The sequence below is a fragment of the Oreochromis niloticus genome, linkage group LG22 (genome assembly GCF_001858045.2).
Source record: "Oreochromis niloticus isolate F11D_XX linkage group LG22, O_niloticus_UMD_NMBU, whole genome shotgun sequence".
NCBI lineage: Eukaryota > Metazoa > Chordata > Actinopteri > Cichliformes > Cichlidae > Oreochromis > Oreochromis niloticus.
The window spans coordinates 4,780,306-4,799,837 of NC_031985.2; the positions used below are offsets into that span (position 1 = coordinate 4,780,306).

Genomic DNA, 19,532 nt, shown 5'->3' on the forward strand with positions numbered 1-19,532 from the left:
TAGTGACTTTAACAATATTATAAATTTTAATATCGGTCTAGCTGACATTAGGTTATGTACGCAGCACGCAATAGAACCACATATTTTAGAAGCCAAAGGTTCAAATTAGTTGGGAGCACCTTCACTTAATTATAACAGTGGTTTTGTTAGGAAAACAGTTCTGTATACTGATGCTAAATTGCGTTAACGTCAACGGCTAACGTATCTAACATAGCTAAATGTTATTTTTAGCACAGCATCAACAGCAAGCTACAATGACGAGTAACAAAAACAAAACAGTAAAAAGGTTTTAATGAAAATGTTTTACCTTTTCCAACAGTCCCAGAATCCAGAGCTTCAAAGACCAGCAGGTACTGTTATCTGTTATCCGTTTCGCTGTCACCTTCCGTGAGAAAGTGATTTTTCCCTTAGAAAGTTCAAGGCCGCGCAATCTGTCTGCGCATGCGCATCCCAACGATTGACCCCCCCCCAGTGCTCAGTGATAAACAAGTACTGAGATCATTCACCTAAGCCAGGGGTCTGCAACCTTTGACACGGAAAGAGCCATTTGGACCCGGTTTCCACGCAAAAGAAAACACTGGGAGCCGCAAATACTTTTTGACATCTAAAATGAAGATAACACTGTATATATTGTTTTTTACCTTTGTGCTTTGTGTAAACAACTAAAGTAAGTAAGTAAAGTTTATTTATTAAGCGCTTTTCACAGACAGGCAGTCACAAAGCGCTGTACACAAAGATTAAAATAAACAATACAATCAATAGACATTATACACAATGTAAAAGATCAAATGTAAATAATGTAAAGAATATAAAATACGTAGATCAACAAAAGGCTTGTTTGAACAGAAAAGTTTTTAACTGCTTTTTAAAAGAATCCACAGAGAAACTAAGGTGTGTTGCTTATGAAATCCATGAAGTGCTACAGAGAAAATTACGTTTTATTTATGCAATTAACGCATTTTGAACTCTTAAAGAAATATAACAAAAGGAAAGACACCCAGCTGAACTAAAATGATCCATGTAGCAAACAGAAACCATTGTGAGCCGCCACCCTCACAACAGTTTTTTTTTTCAATTAAAAAGTAATTGAAAAAAAAGCACTATGCCGCTAAAAAAATAGATATTTGCAAAATTCTGCCTAAATATGTATTTTACCTGGTTAATGTGTGTGGCGGGGCGTGGTCTGCAGTGCTGCTGCATGGGAATCGGACGCACCTGAGCGGCACCCGCAATCACACCTCACCGCCTTAACGTCTGTGCTCTCTCTGCTGTTGTTGGTATGTGTCGGACTGTGAGCTGAAAAGCTACAGCTGGCTTTATGCGTACGGCAACCGTGTGTGAAAAGCGGTCAATAAAGAGATGCTGAAAAGCATGCCCATGCAAACATCGTCGGGTCTGCCGTGATATGTTTACAATGAGACTTCTGGTCCCAAACCTCTGCGCACAGCATCTGCAAATCGGGGCTTTCATCTTTACGCAGGACTGTAAGCTGTCATCTATGAGGCGTGAGCGGTGTTTGTTTTTAACATAGTTCACGGTTGAGAACAGCTGCCGACATAATGTGAATTCGATGATCCATAACTGGCCTACCTGGGGTTGAAAGTCTCGATAAATGCACGGCGTTTCAGCGGGTATATCGGCTTCCGCGAGTGTGACGTTTATTGTGAGTGATGAAATAATAAAATATAATTGTATTTTTATATTTCAAAATCACAATAATCTTCCAATTTAGAACTACAAGTTAAAAAAGCACTAACATAAATAAAATACACTTCAGCTAAATACTTCTAATTTATTTTCCCAAACCACCTGGAGCCGCAGTATAAGGACAAAAGAGCCGCATGCGGCTCCGGAGCCGCGGGTTGCCGACCCCCGTGTGGTTTGTCAAAACATTCTGTTGTGCAGTTGTTATTTACTTGTATTTTATAATTTGACTTTGGGTGGTTTGTAAAGTTTACAATAACTAGTATTATCATTATGATATATTTTCTAATATATATAATAATCTCAAAAGTAATGCCTTGAAGCAGAAAATAGTAAAATTTAAATCTAAAGTACAGTATTTGAATTTGTGTATTGTGTCTACTGTTTGTTAACTCACCATATTCATAAACGTCTTAATAATAAATTCCATATTCTATTACCACATTATTTGTGATCAATGGGTTTGCAGGGTTAGGGGTGTGGGGGGTAGGGTCTTTAGGCTTTGGCCCCCACCCCTGCCACCAGTATATTTTTAAGCAACTTTTATTTGAATATTCAGTTTCATACCATCTGCTCTTAAAGGGTAATTGCCAGGTAACCCGCCCTCCCCCTTTGCACACACATGCACACAAACAAAACACAGAGTATAATTCACACCCTCATTATAGTGAATAAATATTTATGCCATTTTACACCATCAAACTTAGATTGCTAAGGATGAAGAACATTTTGTTCTTTAAAGAACCATTTGTAATAGCTAAAGAACCATCCACAAAATAAAAAGGTGCTTTGACGTATGATGGTTCTTTAAAGAACCATGAAGTCATCTGAAGAACCATTTAAGAACCATAATTTTTCTGAGAGTACTTTACACTCAGTGTGTTTGTAGACATTTTATTTTTCTTTTGGTCTGTCTAAATAAATCTTTCAAAATCTTTATTTTTAATGTGCATTTATTAAATTCACAGAGTCAAAGAACATGTTTCCTTGTTACCTTTTTATTGAATTAAAAGTTTGAAAAATCAGCTTTACAACAGACACAAAAGGATGAAACTAGAGGAGATTGTTGCTATGATTTTTGTCATTATGAGATGGAAATTTTGACTATTTTATGCTTTTTTTAAAAAAAAAATCTGCAAACAAAAAGAAAGAAAAGAGAAGACAGAAGAGACAGAAGAAAAACAGCATCAAAGACTCAGTGATTGACATCAGGACTGGGAACACTGGTCTCTCCTCAGTATCTCTGAGACCAGAGTCTGGGAGCCCTGGGTGGCCTCACAGGTCACAGAGCCCACCTTCCCCCACTGGTCTGCAGTGAGCGTCAGGGTGCTGCTCCAGCTGTAGAGGCCGTCGTTCTGCAGCACTCCAGGAGTCCTGCTCTCCTCCCCTCTGATGCTGCTGCTGCCACTGCTGTCGCTCGTCTTCCAGGACAGACTCCAGTCTGAGGGGAAGCCCTTGTTGGCCACACACATGAGCGTGGCCTTCCCATTCTCCAGCTCCTTGTTGGAGGGACCCAGCACCTTCAGGGCGGGGCGGGTATCACCTAGGAAACACCAATCAGCTTAGAGGACAGGAACCACAATTTGAATTTCTCCATTAAGAAGTTTCTGTCAGGTGTTTTTTCTGCTCCACCAGTCATTAACTCACACATTGTTTCACTTCCCTTTAAGAAACCTCTCATGCATATCAGCACAGAGAGAATCATCACACAGTTTGACCTGAAATATGTTCAAACTACACTGGAAATAAAAGAAGCAGATGTGGAAACATTTACAGCAGAAGTTTAGCTTTAAAATGATTAGAAGTCTAAATCATGGACGACTGAAGAAATGAGTGGACACAAGCACAGAGCAGCTACTCATTCATATAGATTTGAAATGTTATTGAACAGCTCACATGATTTCAAACTAAATCTGAAACATCTGACACGATAAAAACATCAGAAAGCAAACTTTAACTCATCCAAACAGCAGCTGATGTGGTGGAAATTTACAAACTAATCATTAGATGAAGTTTACTCTTGTCTACATATATTTTACTATGACAGAAACGTAGATTAAACAAGAGAAACTTGCAGAGCTCATCTGAATTAGTCCATTAAAAACGACAAACATCAAACACTAAATTATTTAAAATAAAATAAATACTTTTCTCTCATCTACGCATTCTACAAGTGGTTATAAAATAAAATGATAAAACATTTAATAATAAACACAGTTTAATTAACTTACTTCCAACATCCAGTCTGGTTCCTCCACCAAAAGTCCACCACAGTGATACAAACTCATTGAGCCGCCGTACAAAAACCTCTGACTGTAGAGAGACACGGCTCTCTGACTCTGTTAGACTGAACTAAACCTACAAGCCCTCAAAATACAACTTCATCATCAGAACCAGAAATAATTATTAATACTATGAAACATCCCAGATTTTTATCTGAAATTGTACTGAGGTTTTGAATATACATTTCCAAAGGTAACTTTGTTTCTTACCACAAAATTAATGTCTAAAGTAATTTATCAGTTACACAAAAAGTTTGCTAGCCTTTCCTGTAAAATAAAATGGAAGAAAAAAATAAAAATAAAAACGCATCTAAGAATGACTTACTTCCAATATCCAGTCTGGTTCCTCCACCGAACGTGTACCACAGTGATACAAACTCATTGAGCCGCCGTACAAAAACCTCTGACTGTAGAGAGACACGGCTCTCTGACTCTGAAACAAACAAACTCAACAAAATAATTCACTGTTTGTATCATTTTTTTCAGCTGATGTGAAAACTGAAAATATTACAGTGCATCACATTTCAATAATAAATAATTTATTTGGAAAGCAAAACTTTTGACTTTGATGTCTTGGGACTTTTTCTGATATCCAAATCTCAGAATAACACAGTGGATCCAATTTCCAAAATCTTAAATGTTGATAAAAATGCATCAGTATTAATTAAGCATTTGTTTATTTGCTATATTTTTAGCATCTATATTCATAAATATTGAAAAATATGCAATCCAGTGTTTTGAGTTTGTGTTTATTTTGTATTTCTTGATTATTGTTATTCGTCGTTTTGAGTTCTGTTGATGGTTTTCTGTTCATGTTAAATTTGTTGTTTTTCTAGCTTCTAGTTTCAGGTTTCTGTATCGTCCCTGTGTTCCATGTGTCATATTCAGTCTGTCTCTCAGTGTCAAGTTCGCGTCTTTGCGAATTGTCTCATGTTGGGTTTTTTTTATAGTCCCAGTGCAGCGTGCAGTGTAACTATTTTTGCTTCCCTTTGTCCCGTTTCCCATTCCCTTGTTAATGCCTCTTGTATTTAAGCCCTGTGTTTTCCTTGTTCTGTGTCGCATCGTGCATCCTCACTGCTGTGCCTTTCTCTCCGTGTTTCCAGCCATAGCCAAGGTTACAGTTTCTGGTTTGTTTTTATTTGAATTTTCCAGTTTCAATTTGTAGTCGATGTTATTTTCTCCAGCAATAAAGCTGCACTTTGAGTTTATTCCTTCATCTGAGTGTCCTGGATTTGGGTCCTACATTGGCCTGCCACACAGCACACACCGTGACATTTGTATTTGATGCTCTGATAAACTGGTTGATCCACTCCATACAAAGATGCATATATACTGACAAAGGACACAAACATACAATGGTATTGAGCCACCACTGAACAGCAAGACTAAGACTGTGAACTCTGCTGGAGGGATGAAGGCCATTCTCCAAAAACATGTAGAGACCTCTGTCTAACACATCGCTCCAAAATCTCCCAGAGATGTTCAACTGTGTCGAGCTCAGGTGACTGTAGAAAACATAGAGAATCACATCATTTTTATTCTCATTCAAACATTCATTGATCTCTAGTGCTTGTTGTGGATTTTTATTACATATATATCTGTGTACACTGGACATATACTCACATATACACTATATAGTAGAGATGGCACGATACCACTTTTTTATGTCCGATACCGATACCGATATCATAAATTTGGATATCTGCCGATACCGATATGAATCCGATATAGTGTATTTTTTAATCAATAAAACTGTTTTTTAATATCTTGCTGCATTTTATATAAGTTCATACTCAAGTTTAAGTAAACAACAACACTAAAGCTATTCTGTTATACCTGTATGTAAAAAATACACTGCGCCCAAAATATTTCATAGTTCAGCAATACTGATCAATCTAATAAACTTAAACCTACTCCATCCTTCCTATTCTGGTATTTTAAAGAGTACTTAGCAGAAATATTAAGCAACCTAACTAATAGGGTTGCAAACTCCCAGCAAAAAAAAAAAAACAGAGAATCACCCCCCACCCTCCACCTCATGATGCTTAATCGATGTAATCAACTTTAATTTGATACAGTGTGAAAAAAAAATGCACAGAAATAAATTATTTTTCAAGAATAATTAAATAGACTCAACATCTTTCTTCAACAGAATTGCAGACTGCACAGATGGTATTTTCCCAAAGGAAAAAGTACTATAGCTTACTAGGGTATATTAGACTTAACAGTTACTATATACAGTAATGGACTTCTATACATTTTACATCAGATTAAAACTTTGGGTGTAAGATTCAGATAATTATTTATTAAAAGCTAGACATTTTAAATGAGAATAAGAAAGAAAAGTATGTCTTTGTGCCCCCTTTTCCCTGTTCATGCCCTATCGGCCCCCCTGGCTAAACTTTGCTAGATCCGCCCCTGCACAGTTACCAGCTGTCAGCTACGTAGAAAAGGATCCTGGTGTAGAAAGTAATATTAAATAAATTCTAACAACAGCTTATCAAGGTTAAACGTGCTGCTGTTGTTCAGCCGCTGGTTTCCTCTTTCTGGTGCAAAGTGGACCAAAAACAAAGAAGAGAGACGGACTTGCGACAGAAAAGCCGATCAGCTGATCATTAAGCAGTTTTACGATTGAAGTAGGAGCAGGAAGGTGAGGGAGAGAGAGGCAGTCGCTCCATACATCGGTTGTTAAGCTTAACGTGGGAACGCTTTACAAACATTCAGAGATGAACTTACACACTTGCTTTACTTCTCTCTGGGATAACTTCCTTGGAGATGAAATGCTGGTTTGGTAGCGAGGCTACAAATACACACAGCCGCTCTATCACGTGAGGCACACTGCTCCGACATGCTACGGTTATGAGCCGAGTTACACCGTGTCGCAAGTTTTGTCAGGTGCTTTTTTGATATTTAATGGATCGGATTACATTTTTTATTTCTCGCCGATATCCGATCCAGTAATTTAGGTCAGTATCGGACCGATACCGATACTAATATCGGATCGGTCCATCTCTACTATATAGTCATATATACTCGCATACTCTCTCTCTCTCTATATATATATCTGCACTGGAGTGTTTATATAATGGAATCACTGTGATAAGCATTTAACCTGCATGTTTAAAATCACAAGATCCACATTTTAGATCAAATATTATTCACAAGTATATTAATGAAGTTGGTGCAACTTATTGAATGAGCATATGTGATCAATAATGTCTGAAAAGTAGTGATTAGGATCAATAAGTAACCTTTGATTGTATTATGGCCAATGATAACTAGTCCAAACAAAGGGCTAAATAAACTTAGCCCTGCTGAACTGCACCTGGGAGCTTCTCCGCTGCCATAAGGTCGTGAAGCACCCATCTCTAGCCCATAAAACTAAACAAAATTTGCTGGCCTGGGAGTCTGTCAAAAAGAACCTAATTAAAATGATTTATGTCGGGAACAGAGAGCCCGGAGATCGAACCAGCAACCTTCCAGTTACAGATGCGCATCCCAACCCCCTGAGCCACAGTCATCCAGAGTATTAAATTCTGTTCCAAGAATTCTTCTTTTTTCCAGAGCATCTTTTTGAATGCATTGATTTTAATTGCATCTAAAAAACCTGGATCTCCACATCATTGGTGGGATAAGGTTATCAGGGTGGCTTCAAAATTGGCGACCACATGCTTCCTGTCATCCTGGAAGAGATCACTCAGTTCAAGACTGAACTGTTGAACAAGTTCTGTTATCTTAATATTAAAAGAAAGATCAAATGTATCTATTTATTAGGACAGGGATTTACATCAGTGTGTGGGTCTGTAGCCTCTGGCTTATGTTGTAGGAAAGCTCAGATTCTGTGGCCCAGATCCAGTGAGAAGAGAGAGTGGGAAACCATGGACTCGGAACTGGTTCTTATACTAGATCAACAAAAGGGTCCTCTTGAAAGGAAGTCGAAGTACCTGGGAACCATCATCTACAGCTTTGGAGGCAAGAGGTTTGAGGTAAAGAACAAGATTCAGAGGCAGCAGAAAGGCCCTTTAAACCAGTTAAAATCCAGGAGACAGCGGGAAATTGACAGGTTAGTGAAATAGAGAAGACAACTGAGGAAACAGTGAAGGAGGGCCTATGAGACAGAAAGGGAGGGACTTACTGCCCTGCAGGAGGAAATAAAGCAACAGCGTACTAAGTTGCAAAAAAGTGGGTACCTCAGTACACAACCAGGTCCTCAGTTGTGTAGCTAAACAAGTTGAGTGCAAAAGGAAATCCATCAACACGCAGCCTTTCACGAACCAAGAGGAGCGTCAGTATCCATCAGCATTTGTCTGTGTGATGGCCAAACCCATGGCAACACTCTTAAGGCGGTAACTCTTGTATTTTCATTCCTTTGTTTGAACACAGTAACACACTTTAGTTTCTAATAAGTTTATTGATTGGTTTGGATACATTTGTTCTATTTGTAACCGTGCACATTTAGTTTACTCATGTATGCATACCAGTTCATTACTTTGTTTGATTTTTGACTAACCTTTGTTTCTTTATTTGCTTCTTACCTGCCATCATCCTTGGGAGTTGCCAGACAAAAGATGGCGGGCAGGGTTTAGAGCCATTAAATAAAAAGAGGAATAATTGGACCGCACCACCACTTTCTGCTGAAGGGGAGAATGTGTGTTTTCTCAAATTAAAAACAAAGTATTTGTATTTAATTAATGTTTTTGATTTTCTTCTTTGGTGTTTAGTTTATTAACCCTCTGGGTATAATTTGCCGTTTTTGACTACTTTTGATTTTACCTCTGTATTTCACCTTTAGAAACTGTTTATCTTGCCTTGTTTGGTATCATTATTTTCAACACAACCTCAAATATCTGAAATTGGAGTTATTTTTCCATTTTGAGATACTATATTAGCACAATTGATCTAAATTCAGAGAAAACATTTAAAATCCGAGTAGAAAAAAGTTATATTTTTTACTGTAAAAACCACAAACATGTTTAACGAATCATTTTCATAACTTCAAATGCAAATAGAAATTGTTTTTTTTGCAAACAACAAACTTATATGGTAGGGGAGACTGGGGATAGTTGTAACGTGGGTCAGTTGTAACACTTCCAATTTCTCCAATCAGGGCTAAGTTTCAAATGATGTGATTCATCCTGTACATGCCCAATTCATTTCCTTTATCACATGTGAAAAGCACATGTAGCATATTATATTAGCACATTTTGGCAAACAGAAACAGCAACAGTCTGGGTTAGTTGTAACAATAATGCAAATGTTACAACTTACCACACTATTACTTTAACTTATATTAAACAAGTTGGGGCAATGACATCAGCAGAGAGGTTCACTGGTCACCTTTGTATATGTGGTTAATGCCATTGGCAACACAATTCCTCCAATGTTTGTGTTCCCACGCATATGTTATGCAGACCACTTTGTCAGAGATGGGCTAGTAGAAAGTACTGGTAGTGGAAATAAATCAGGATTGGTGCAAGAAACAGATTTCCTGATCTTTCTGAAGCACTTTACAAACCACACCAAGGCAAGCCATGAAAAAAAGTAATCCTTCTCATGGACATCGCAATGGAGCTGACCATACCATGGGAGGATGCAATTGAAGAAGCATTTAAGCTGCAATGTGGGAACTTGGCAGCTGAGGCAGAGGACAGAGGCTGGAAGATCAAAGTGCGCCCGGTGGAAGTGGGGTACAGGGGCTTTGTTGCCAATGGCAGGCTACAAGAGAATTAGCTAACACTGCTGAGAGGACCAGTCACTGGCTATGGAAGAGGGCTGACATCACTTGGGCAGCTAAGGCAGTCAGCTAACTGCGAGACACACCTCAAGGATTGATCAACCCGTTGTGGGCTAGCCTCAGCAGAGGACGTCAAAGGGGTAGAAAACCTAACACTAGAATTTTTAACAGCTGACCTGACTGGCTACCTCCCTGGACTTTTTTTGGTGTAACACCAATAACAATAACATTTTTCTTGTAAAACAAAGGGGGGCCTGGCAAAAAAAGTTTGGGAACCACTGTCATAGGGCGAGAGGCAGGGTACAGCCTGGACAGATCACCAGTCTGTCGCAGGGCTAACACACAGAGACAGACAACCATTCACACTCACATTCACACCTATGGGCAATTTAGATTGATCAATTAACCTAACCCGACTAATTGCATGTCTTTGGACTGTGGGAAGAAGCAGGAGTACCCAGGGAGAACCCACACAAACACGGGGAGCACACGCAAACTCCACACAGAAAGAACCCGGCCTGATGGTGGAATTAAACTCAGGACCTTCTTGCTGTGCGGCAATAATGTGCAATACACTTATTCTTCTTGATGCATTCTCAATCATCCAGGAAAGTAAATCTCCAAAAGTTGAATCTGTTCATCTGGACGTAGCGTTTTGTGGGAGAAACGTTTCGTCACTCATCCAAGTGACTTCTTCAGTCTCAGCTGACTGCAGGTTTCCCCAAACCTTATAAACAGTACATTTGCATAATGACTGAAACCAGCCCACTGAAGGAACAATGGGTTGTGAGGTCAGTTCCTTAATCATAATTATGCAAATTCCCATGACCATTGATCAACAATCACTGACCAAAACCAACTGATCAAAGAACACTGATCAATGGCCATGAGTACCATTCACAGAGAGTTGGGGAATGGCTGCAATCACAGCGTTGTAAGATGGCGAAAGATGTACCCTTAGGCCCCCTCCTTGATTCAGAGATGGTCTTTCCCTCTTCACGTAAATGGCCTCCTTGACTCCGCGCTCAAACCAGCGTTCCTCCCTGTCCAGGATGTGTACATCCTCATCATTGAAAGAGTGTCCACTGGCCTGTAGGTGTAAATAGACAGCAGAGTCCTGGCCTGATGAGGTAGCTCTTCTGTGTTGTGCCATCCGCTTCGCTAGAGGTTGTTTGGTTTCCCCGATGTATAAATCCTGGCAATCCTCCTGACACTTAACAGCGTACAGTATGTTACTCTGTTTGTGTCGGGGGACCCGATCCTTGGGGTGGACCAGTTTTTGGCGCAACGTATTTTGGGGTTTAAAAGCCACAGAGACCCGGTGTTTAGAAAAAATGCGTCTCAACTGTTCCGATACTCCTGACACATATGGGATCACTACAGGTTTTCGCCTGGGCAGCGGTTGTCCTTCTCTCCTGGATCGGCTGGAGCTTTCTTTAGGTGCCTTTCCCGCTTTGACAAAAGTCCAGCTGGGATAACCACATTTACTCAGGGAGGCCAGGACTCTGCAGTCTATTTACACCTACAGGCCAGTGGACACTCTTTCAATGATGAGGATGTACACATCCTGGACAGGGAGGAACGCTGGTTTGAGCGCGGAGTCAAGGAGGCCATTTACGTGAAGAGGGAAAGACCATCTCTGAATCGAGGAGGGGGCCTAAGGGTACATCTTTCGCCATCTTACAACGCTGTGATTGCAGCCATTCCCCAACTCTCTGTGAATGGTACTCATGGCCATTGATCAGTGTTCTTTGATCAGTGGGTTTTGGTCAGTGATTGTTGATCAATGGTCATGGGAATTTGCATAATTATGATTAAGGAACTGACCTCACAACCCATTGTTCCTTCAGTGGGCTGGTTTCAGTCATTATGCAAATGTACTGTTTATAAGGTTTGGGGAAACCTGCAGTCAGCTGAGACTGAAGAAGTCACTTGGATGAGTGACGAAACGTTTCTCCCACAAAATGCTACGTCCAGATGAACAGATTCAACTTTTGGAGACACTTATTCTTCTTTTCATTACTAAGTTAAGTTACTGTGTTGTGTTGTGATGTGTCATGTCGCGTTGTGTTGTATCTAGTGCCAATGTGGGACAGTTTTCCAGTTTCATTGTATTATTGTACTATGTATAACTGTGCAATAAAGAGTTATCTTATCTTATCTTATCTTATCTTATAAAGAATTAACTTTTACTGTGATAAACCAGAAACCTGGTTGACATGGCAGTGAAACCTAAGGGATAAATGTAAAATGTTCCACTCTTCTCTCCTTTCCTTTTTTTCCCTTTTCTGGGAGGCAGTGGGGAGGCAGAGCGTACAGCCCAATCCAACAGGGAGGTGTGGGACGCCAGATCAGACGCCCCCTTCGAGTTCTCCTCTCTCCTTTCTTGTTTCTTTTGTCTTACTTCTCACTATCACCTTTTCTATCCCTTTGAAGAAGTGAGGCTCTTAAAATATTAAAGAGGTAAGTATTACTTCTCGGACATGTTTTGCAGTGAATTGACAAAATAAATTGTAGAAGACTAAACAGAAGAAAGTAGAAGAGAAATAACAATTTAACATAAACCAGTGACACACTCTGGGGCCTAATCAACCCTGGCAGGGCCTCCTTGGATGAGGGTGTCTGGTGATAATGGCCGAAACACCCAGTCAATTTAAGGTCAACTACTGATGATGTGTCCTTAAATTTTAAAATTATAATCCAGATCAAATTTCTAATACCTAAACCTAACCAAGGAAGGTAAAAAGGAAAAAAAAAAATGGCAGTATAGCTTGTGATAAAAGACCAAAACTGTCACAGTCTGGCGGAGTAGCAGACTGTGTGAAGTATGAAGAGTGGACCCAAAATGCAGACATGAAGGAACGTGGAACAGAACCTGAATATTAACAAAAGGCAAGATGTTTAATAAGGCTGATAAAAAGAGTACAAAACAAAAGGCAGATACACACTGGGGAAAAACTAACTAGAACCAAACTGGGAAAACTAAATGCTAAACACAAAAGACAAAGAAGAAAACCTTGAAGGTGATAAAAAAAAAAAAAAACTTTAACATGGAAAATCCTGGCAACATGGAGGCATGACAAGGAACAACAGACAACCTAACACTGAACAAAGGAGGACAGTGGACTATGGGCTCAAAATGTGGTCATAAATATTTTGTACTTGTAAATCAGTTTTGTACTTGTAAATCAGGATTTGTATGTGTAAAAAGAATTTGTGCGTGCGTAAAAAAGATTTGTATGTGTAAAAAAGATTTGTGTGTGTGTAAAAAAGATTTGTATGTGTAAAAAGAATTTGTGCGTGCGTAAAAAAGATTTGTATGTGTAAAAAAGATTTGTGTGTTTGTAAAAAAGATTTGTATGTGTAAAAAAGATTTGTGTGTGTGTAAAAAAGATTTGTATGTGTAAAAAGAATTTGTGCGTGCGTAAAAAAGATTTGTATGTGTAAAAAAGATTTGTGTGTGGACTTAGCCAAAAACCCCCCTGCAAGTTACAAGTACGAATTTTGACCCTATTTTTCTTCCTGTCATCTGATTGGTCAATGTCATGTCAATCACAAATGTAACAATCCAATCAGAGAACAGATGGGTTTGGCTGTCGGAGGGGCACTTTTTTGAACTGCAGGTCCTTGAAGGGAATAAATGCCCTTTTACATGCCAACCCAGCGTTTTCCTTCATCACCATGAAGGAAAACAGTCTGACTTCCACAGCCACACTTCCACAGCGCTGCGGACCGCGGGGGGGGCAGTGTTTTGGAAATGACAGTCTTCATTACAAAGCTTTCTTCGTTATGAATTAGCATACATGTTTTTATTGAACATTTGAAGAACTAGCAAAAAAACCAGAAACTGTTGTAGAGGACATGAAGTCAGAGATAGAAACGACAAGGAGCAGGTGCATCTAGTACAGGTAGAGCTGCTGCAAAAACCCACAGAGCTCAGCAGCCAGAGGAACAAATTCTGGATCCTTTGCTTTTAGTTAGCAGTTAGCATTAGCAGCACATCCTGCGTCCGATGTGAAAGGACCTTTATGCTGCGCACTGTGACTCACAGCAATGGTCCCGGGTCAGCCCTGACTTTGTGTTAAACTAATCCTAAAGTAATAATGGTATTTCTAACCACTGACATACCACAACTTTATCCTTTCAACAGCTGCTGAAAGTTAGCGGACCTAGCTGCTATCGGATATTTATATAGAGATCCTCCAGCTTCAAACTGTATTACCCTTCAAGGACCTGCAGTTCAAAAAAGTGCCCCTCCGACAGCCAAACCCATCTGTTCTCTGATTGGATTGTTACATTTGTGATTGACATGACATTGACCAATCAGATGACAGGAAGAAAAATAGGGTCAAAATTCGTACTTGTAACTTGCAGGGGGGTTTTTGGCTAAGTCCACACACAAATCTTTTTTACACATACAAATCTTTTTTACGCACGCACAAATTCTTTTTACACATACAAATCTTTTTTACGCACGCACAAATTCTTTTTACACATACAAATCTTTTTTACACACGCACAAATTCTTTTTACACATACAAATCTTTTTTACGCACACACAAATCTTTTTTACACATACAAATCTTTTTTACGCACGCACAAATTCTTTTTACACATACAAATCCTGATTTACAAGTACAAAACTGATTTACAAGTACAAAATATTTATGACCACATTTTGAGCCCATAGTGGACTTAAGTACACAGATAATGAGAGGATGGTTAACAGATGGGAACACAGCTGGGACAAATCAGACCTAACGAGACAAGGTGACGCAAAACTATACACACTGCACACAGGACAGGGAATTTCACAGTAAAACAGGAAACAGCATGGAATGCAGACATGACAACAATGAAACACACAAAGGGTGGGGGAAACTTAAACGCAGGGGTAGAAGACACAAGGGGAATCTGAAAAACAAACTATAATGGCAACTTAGGCATAGTAGAAATGAACTCAGAGAACCTAAAGGACTTAAACATAAACCATAAACATCAAAATAAGCTAAAACTCAAAACGCTGGGTCAAAAGACCCAGGATTGTGACAGAAACATGCTGTGAAGTTGAGGCACACAATGATGTGTCCCACTGGTAAGATTTCCGGGCTGCCTTTCCTCACAGTAGCCATCCCTCAAGATTTTTTCCATTTGAAGCAATGCATTATCAGGGATTGTATCATCTAGTCCTTTTATTGAATCAGTAACAACCCTGACACTGACCATCCTGTCTGATTGGCCAACAAGCCAAACAACCCAGTGTGTCACAGTTTCTGTGTGTCTGACTTCATCTTTGCACCTCAAAAGATATTAAAATTACTTGGTTAGTGGAAATACAGGAGAGTGACTGTATTTTAAAAGATTTAATTCATTTCAGCAGTTGAAATTACAAGTGACAGTGTGAACCAACAGTCAACTTAACAGGGAAGGGCAGGATAATACAGTTTTATACCACAACAAAAACAAGTATTATTATTAAGACACTGGTCAGCATCAGAAAGATTAGTGGTGAACAATTTAGCATGAACTGAATAATTGTATTTCTCATGTACATAATCATAAATATGAAATACAAATAAAAAATACAGCATAAAAACAAACAAACAAAAAAAGCCTGTGACTGTGTGAGTCAGTCAGATCATTTCCATAGAGAGGCACTTTGCATCAGCAGCACCATGCTCCAGTGCTCTGGGAGAGTTTATAGTCCTGAGAGTTGAACACTGGATGACTGACAGCTGTCCTTCATCACAACAGAAGCCACAGAAATCCTCCTCATCAAAAACATGACTTTGATCTGCGTCCTCATCTGGACTCTCCTCTGCTGCTGCTTCACAGGTAAAGTCCAGAGAATCAAACTCCTCTCCTCTATCAACATCTGTCCCTCTGAAATGAAGCCCACAAAACCATGAAGCTGCTTTATGTTTTTGTCTCTGTATCCTCAGAGTCCAGAGGACAGATCACAGTGACTCAGCCTGGAGCAGTGAGCTCTGCTGTGGGAGGATCTGTGAATATCAAATGTAGGACCAGTCAGCGTGTAGATAGTGGGAACCGTTTAGCCTGGTACCAACAGAAAGATGGAGGAGTTCCTAAACTGCTCATTTACCACGCTAGCAATCGAGAATCAGGGATTCCAGCTCATTTTACAGGCAGTGGATCAAACTCTGACTTCACTCTGACCATCAGTGGAGTCCAGGCTGAAGATGCAGCAGTTTATTACTGTCAGAGTGCTCATGTCATCAACAGTCAGTGGGTGTTCACACAGTGAAAAACAGTCTTACAAAAACCTCCCTCAGTCAGACTGAACAGAAACTGAACTGACTGCTGCAGCTGGAAGATACTGCAGAGACTGATACAGTTCACTGAGGACACACACACACAAACACAGATCCCAGTTTATTAAGAAAATTAAGATGTTAAAATTAATGAGAACAACTAGCTCATATAACTCTCAACTAAATCTTAAAGATAGGTCAAATATATCAAAATTCACATTTTTCAAAGAAAAAAAATGAAATGAAATCACCAAAGTCACTGAATCACAATTCTCTTCTAAATTTAGCAAATACTTCAAATGGAAACTTTAAGTTCGATGCATAGACCAATGCACATGTTTCAGTGTGCATAGTCCTAAATTCTTAATCAGAGCTTCAAATGTTTGTCAGAAATTGAGGAACAATTTCACTGATTCAGTAAAGGACTAGATGTTACAATCCCGGACAATGCATTGCTTTTAATGGAGAAAATCTTGAGGGATGGCTGTTATGAGGAAAGTAGCCCAGAATCTTTACCAGCAGTACACATCTTTGTGTGCCTCAACTTTCGTTCTTTTACCCAAGCTAGCCTGCCATTTTCCCTGATTAAGTTTAGGGATTAGAGATCTGATCTAAATTGTTAAAATTTGGGACACATCAGACCTTGGATTCATCGGGTGTTTCTTGCCATTATCACTAGACACCCTCATCCAAGGAGGCCCTGCCAGGGTTGATCAGGCCCCGGAGTGTGTCAATGGTTTATGTTAAAATTGTTTTTCTCTTCTTCTTTCTCCTGTTTAATATTCTACAGTTTATTTGATCTATTCACTGCAACTGAGAAATAGTTACCTCTTTAGCATTTATGGAGCCTTATTTCTTCAAAGGGACAGAAAAGGTGACAGAGAGGAGTAAGACAAGTAAGGTAAGACAAGAAAGAGCAGAGAGGAGAGCCGGAAAGGGGGTGCCCGATCTGGCTTCCCACACCTCCCCGCCGGATTGGGCTGTACACTCTACCTCCCCACTGCTTCCCAGAAAAGGGAAGAAGAGCAGAGGGGAGAAGAGCTGAACATTTTTCATTCTTCTTTTTAGTTTTACTACCATGAAGTTAACTGCACAGTCCCCAGGAGGCCCTGAAACAGCTGTAGCAGTTAACCAGCAAAACTTTGAATGTTATGTTTTACCCTTTCGACGCCCCCTGTTGAGGCAGGCCCACCACGAGTCGATCAATCCTTGGCATGTGTCTCGCAGTTAGCTGACTGCCTTAGCTGCCCAAGTGATGTCAGCCCTCTTCCATAGAGAGTGACTGGTCCTCTCAGCAGTGTTAGCTAATTCTCTTATAGCCTGCCGTTGCGCCTGTCCTCTGATCCCAATCTCTTTAAGCAGTTTTGCTGTTGTAATGGCAACAAAGCTCCTGCACCCCACTTCCACCGGGTGCACCTTGATCTTCCAGCCTCTGTCCTCTGCCTCAGCTGCCAAGTTGGCATACCGCAGCTTCTTACGCTCAAATGCCTCCTCAATTGCTTCCTCCCATGGTACCGCAAGCTCAATGACATATGCAAGTTTTTGGGGAGTTAGACCAAAGGACGAGGTCTGGTCGCAGAGTAGTCGTTACAATCTTTGTGGGAAAAATGAGCATCTGATCCAAGTCCGCTTGCATTTGCCAATCCCTGGCAACCTTCAGCAGGCCCAAGTCCGGAGTTGAGGGGCTCGTCCTCGGCTTGTCTCCCTCCTGGACAAATGCTGATGAAAACGGACGCTCCTCTTGCTTCATGAAGGGTTGAGCGTTGATGGATTTCCTTTTGCGTTCAACTTTCTCAGCCAGACACCTGAGGACCTGGTTGTGTCTCCATGTGTATCTGCCCTGAGTAAGGCTAGTTCTACAACCAACCAAGATGTGCTTGAGTGTGGCTGGGACTGTACACAGGGGGCAGGATAGGTCCTTTCCAAACCACATCTGCAGATTTATTGGGGAAGGTAGCACATCATATGTCGCTCGGATGATGAAACTTAGTCTGTTAGACTCTATTCCCCAGATTTCACTCCATGAGAGTTTCCTCTTTTCAACACTCTCCCAATTCATCCAGTAACCCTGCATGCTAGAGCCATAGCTCTAGCATGTCTGGGTTTTTCCTCCTATCGTCGCAACTCCTTCACCACCATTTTTCGACGTTCGGTTACAGATGCCTGTTGCCACCTAGGTGTTACTGCTCCAAGACCAAATCCTCCTCTGCCCTGTTGGATGTGACCCACCACGTCACAATGTCGAAGAGCAGATTTGGCCTGTAGCACAGATGTGGCCGGGGTCCACTTCCTCCCCGTTGCTAGGGTGGGAGCAGTGCCTCTCACTATGGGGTCCCGGGAGTCTGTGGAGTGACATCTGAAGCCTCTCTTTTGCACATTTAAACTCCTCTACCAGGCTAGGGATAGGCAATGCCAGTATCCCGTCGCTATAGAGTGCAATGCTGCTGAGGCATTTGGGAAGTCCGAGCCACTTCTTAAAGTAGGAGCTCACTAGCCTCTCTAGTCGATTGGGATGATTGAGTGAGACCTCGTACATTGTCAACAGCCACAGTAGTCCAGGTAATAACCCAAACTGGAAGCACCAGAGCTTCAGTTTCCCTGGGAGGGGCAGTGTTGTTAATCCGCTTGAGGTCATTAGCCAAGTTCTGCCTTAGTTGTTCTAGTTGCCAATATGGTTTTGTTGTTGTAATGATGGTCATGTCATCCATGTAGGCTCTAATGGGAGGAAGCCGAAGGCCACTCTTGAGTCTCTCACCTCCCACTACCCACCAAGATGCCCGCATGACCAACTCCATTGCCATGATAAATGCCAGAGGGGAAATCGTGCAGCCTGCCATAACTCCAATTCCCAGGTGCTGCCAGGTTGTGGTGGTGTTCTCAGCTGTCACACAAAACTCTAAACCCTGAAAGTAGATCTTGACCAATCGTGTGATGTGGTTTGGTACGCTGAAATAGTTAAAGGCCATCCACAAGATCTCGTGCGGAACTGACTCAAAGGCATTGGCAAGGTCTAAAAAGACCACATGAAGGTCTCTTTGTTCTTTCTTAGCAGTTTGAATCTGGTGCCAGATGATGCTGGCATGCTCCAGACATCCTGAGAAGCCCCGTATGCCAGCCTTCTGCACTGATGTGTCAATATAGTTGTTTCTTTGCAGGAAAGTAGATAGTCTTTGGGCCAAGACACTGAAGAAGATCTTTCCCTCTACGTTCAGCATGCTGATCTGGCGAAGACTGGCTGACAGTTGAGGAGTTCTTCTCCTTAGGGAACAGAATACCTCCTGCTCTTCGCCAAGCCTTTGGAATCACTCCTTTCTGCCACGCTACCTTCATCAACTTCCACAGGTATTTGAGAACTTGTGAGGTGTTTTTATAGAGCCTATATGAAGTGCCATTAGGTCCTGTGGCCAATGCTCCTCTTGCGTGCTTCACTACCTTCTCCACTTCACTCTAGTGATGGGTCGGTCGCGAACGAAATGGCTCTTAGAGCCGGATCTTTGACGTGAACGACGCGAGCCGGCTCCTTATCGCGAGCCGTGGTTT

General features: G+C 40.8%; 3 gene segments (V, D, J or C); all 3 read right to left on the reverse strand.

Moving 5' to 3' along the window:
- Positions 1-19,532, reverse strand: part of LOC102076541 (Ig kappa chain V-V region MOPC 21-like) — an 811,057-nt gene that overhangs the window by 411,347 nt on the left and 380,178 nt on the right.
- LOC102076925 (Ig kappa-b4 chain C region-like) overlaps positions 1-19,532 on the reverse strand; it is a 489,463-nt gene that overhangs the window by 326,058 nt on the left and 143,873 nt on the right.
- LOC100693210 (Ig kappa-b4 chain C region-like) overlaps positions 2,907-19,532 on the reverse strand; it is a 33,500-nt gene continuing 16,874 nt past the window's right edge. The window contains 2 exon segments of the C gene segment in view: positions 2,907-3,247; positions 3,936-4,017. Of these exon segments, the coding sequence occupies positions 2,913-3,247; positions 3,936-4,017 (417 nt within the window).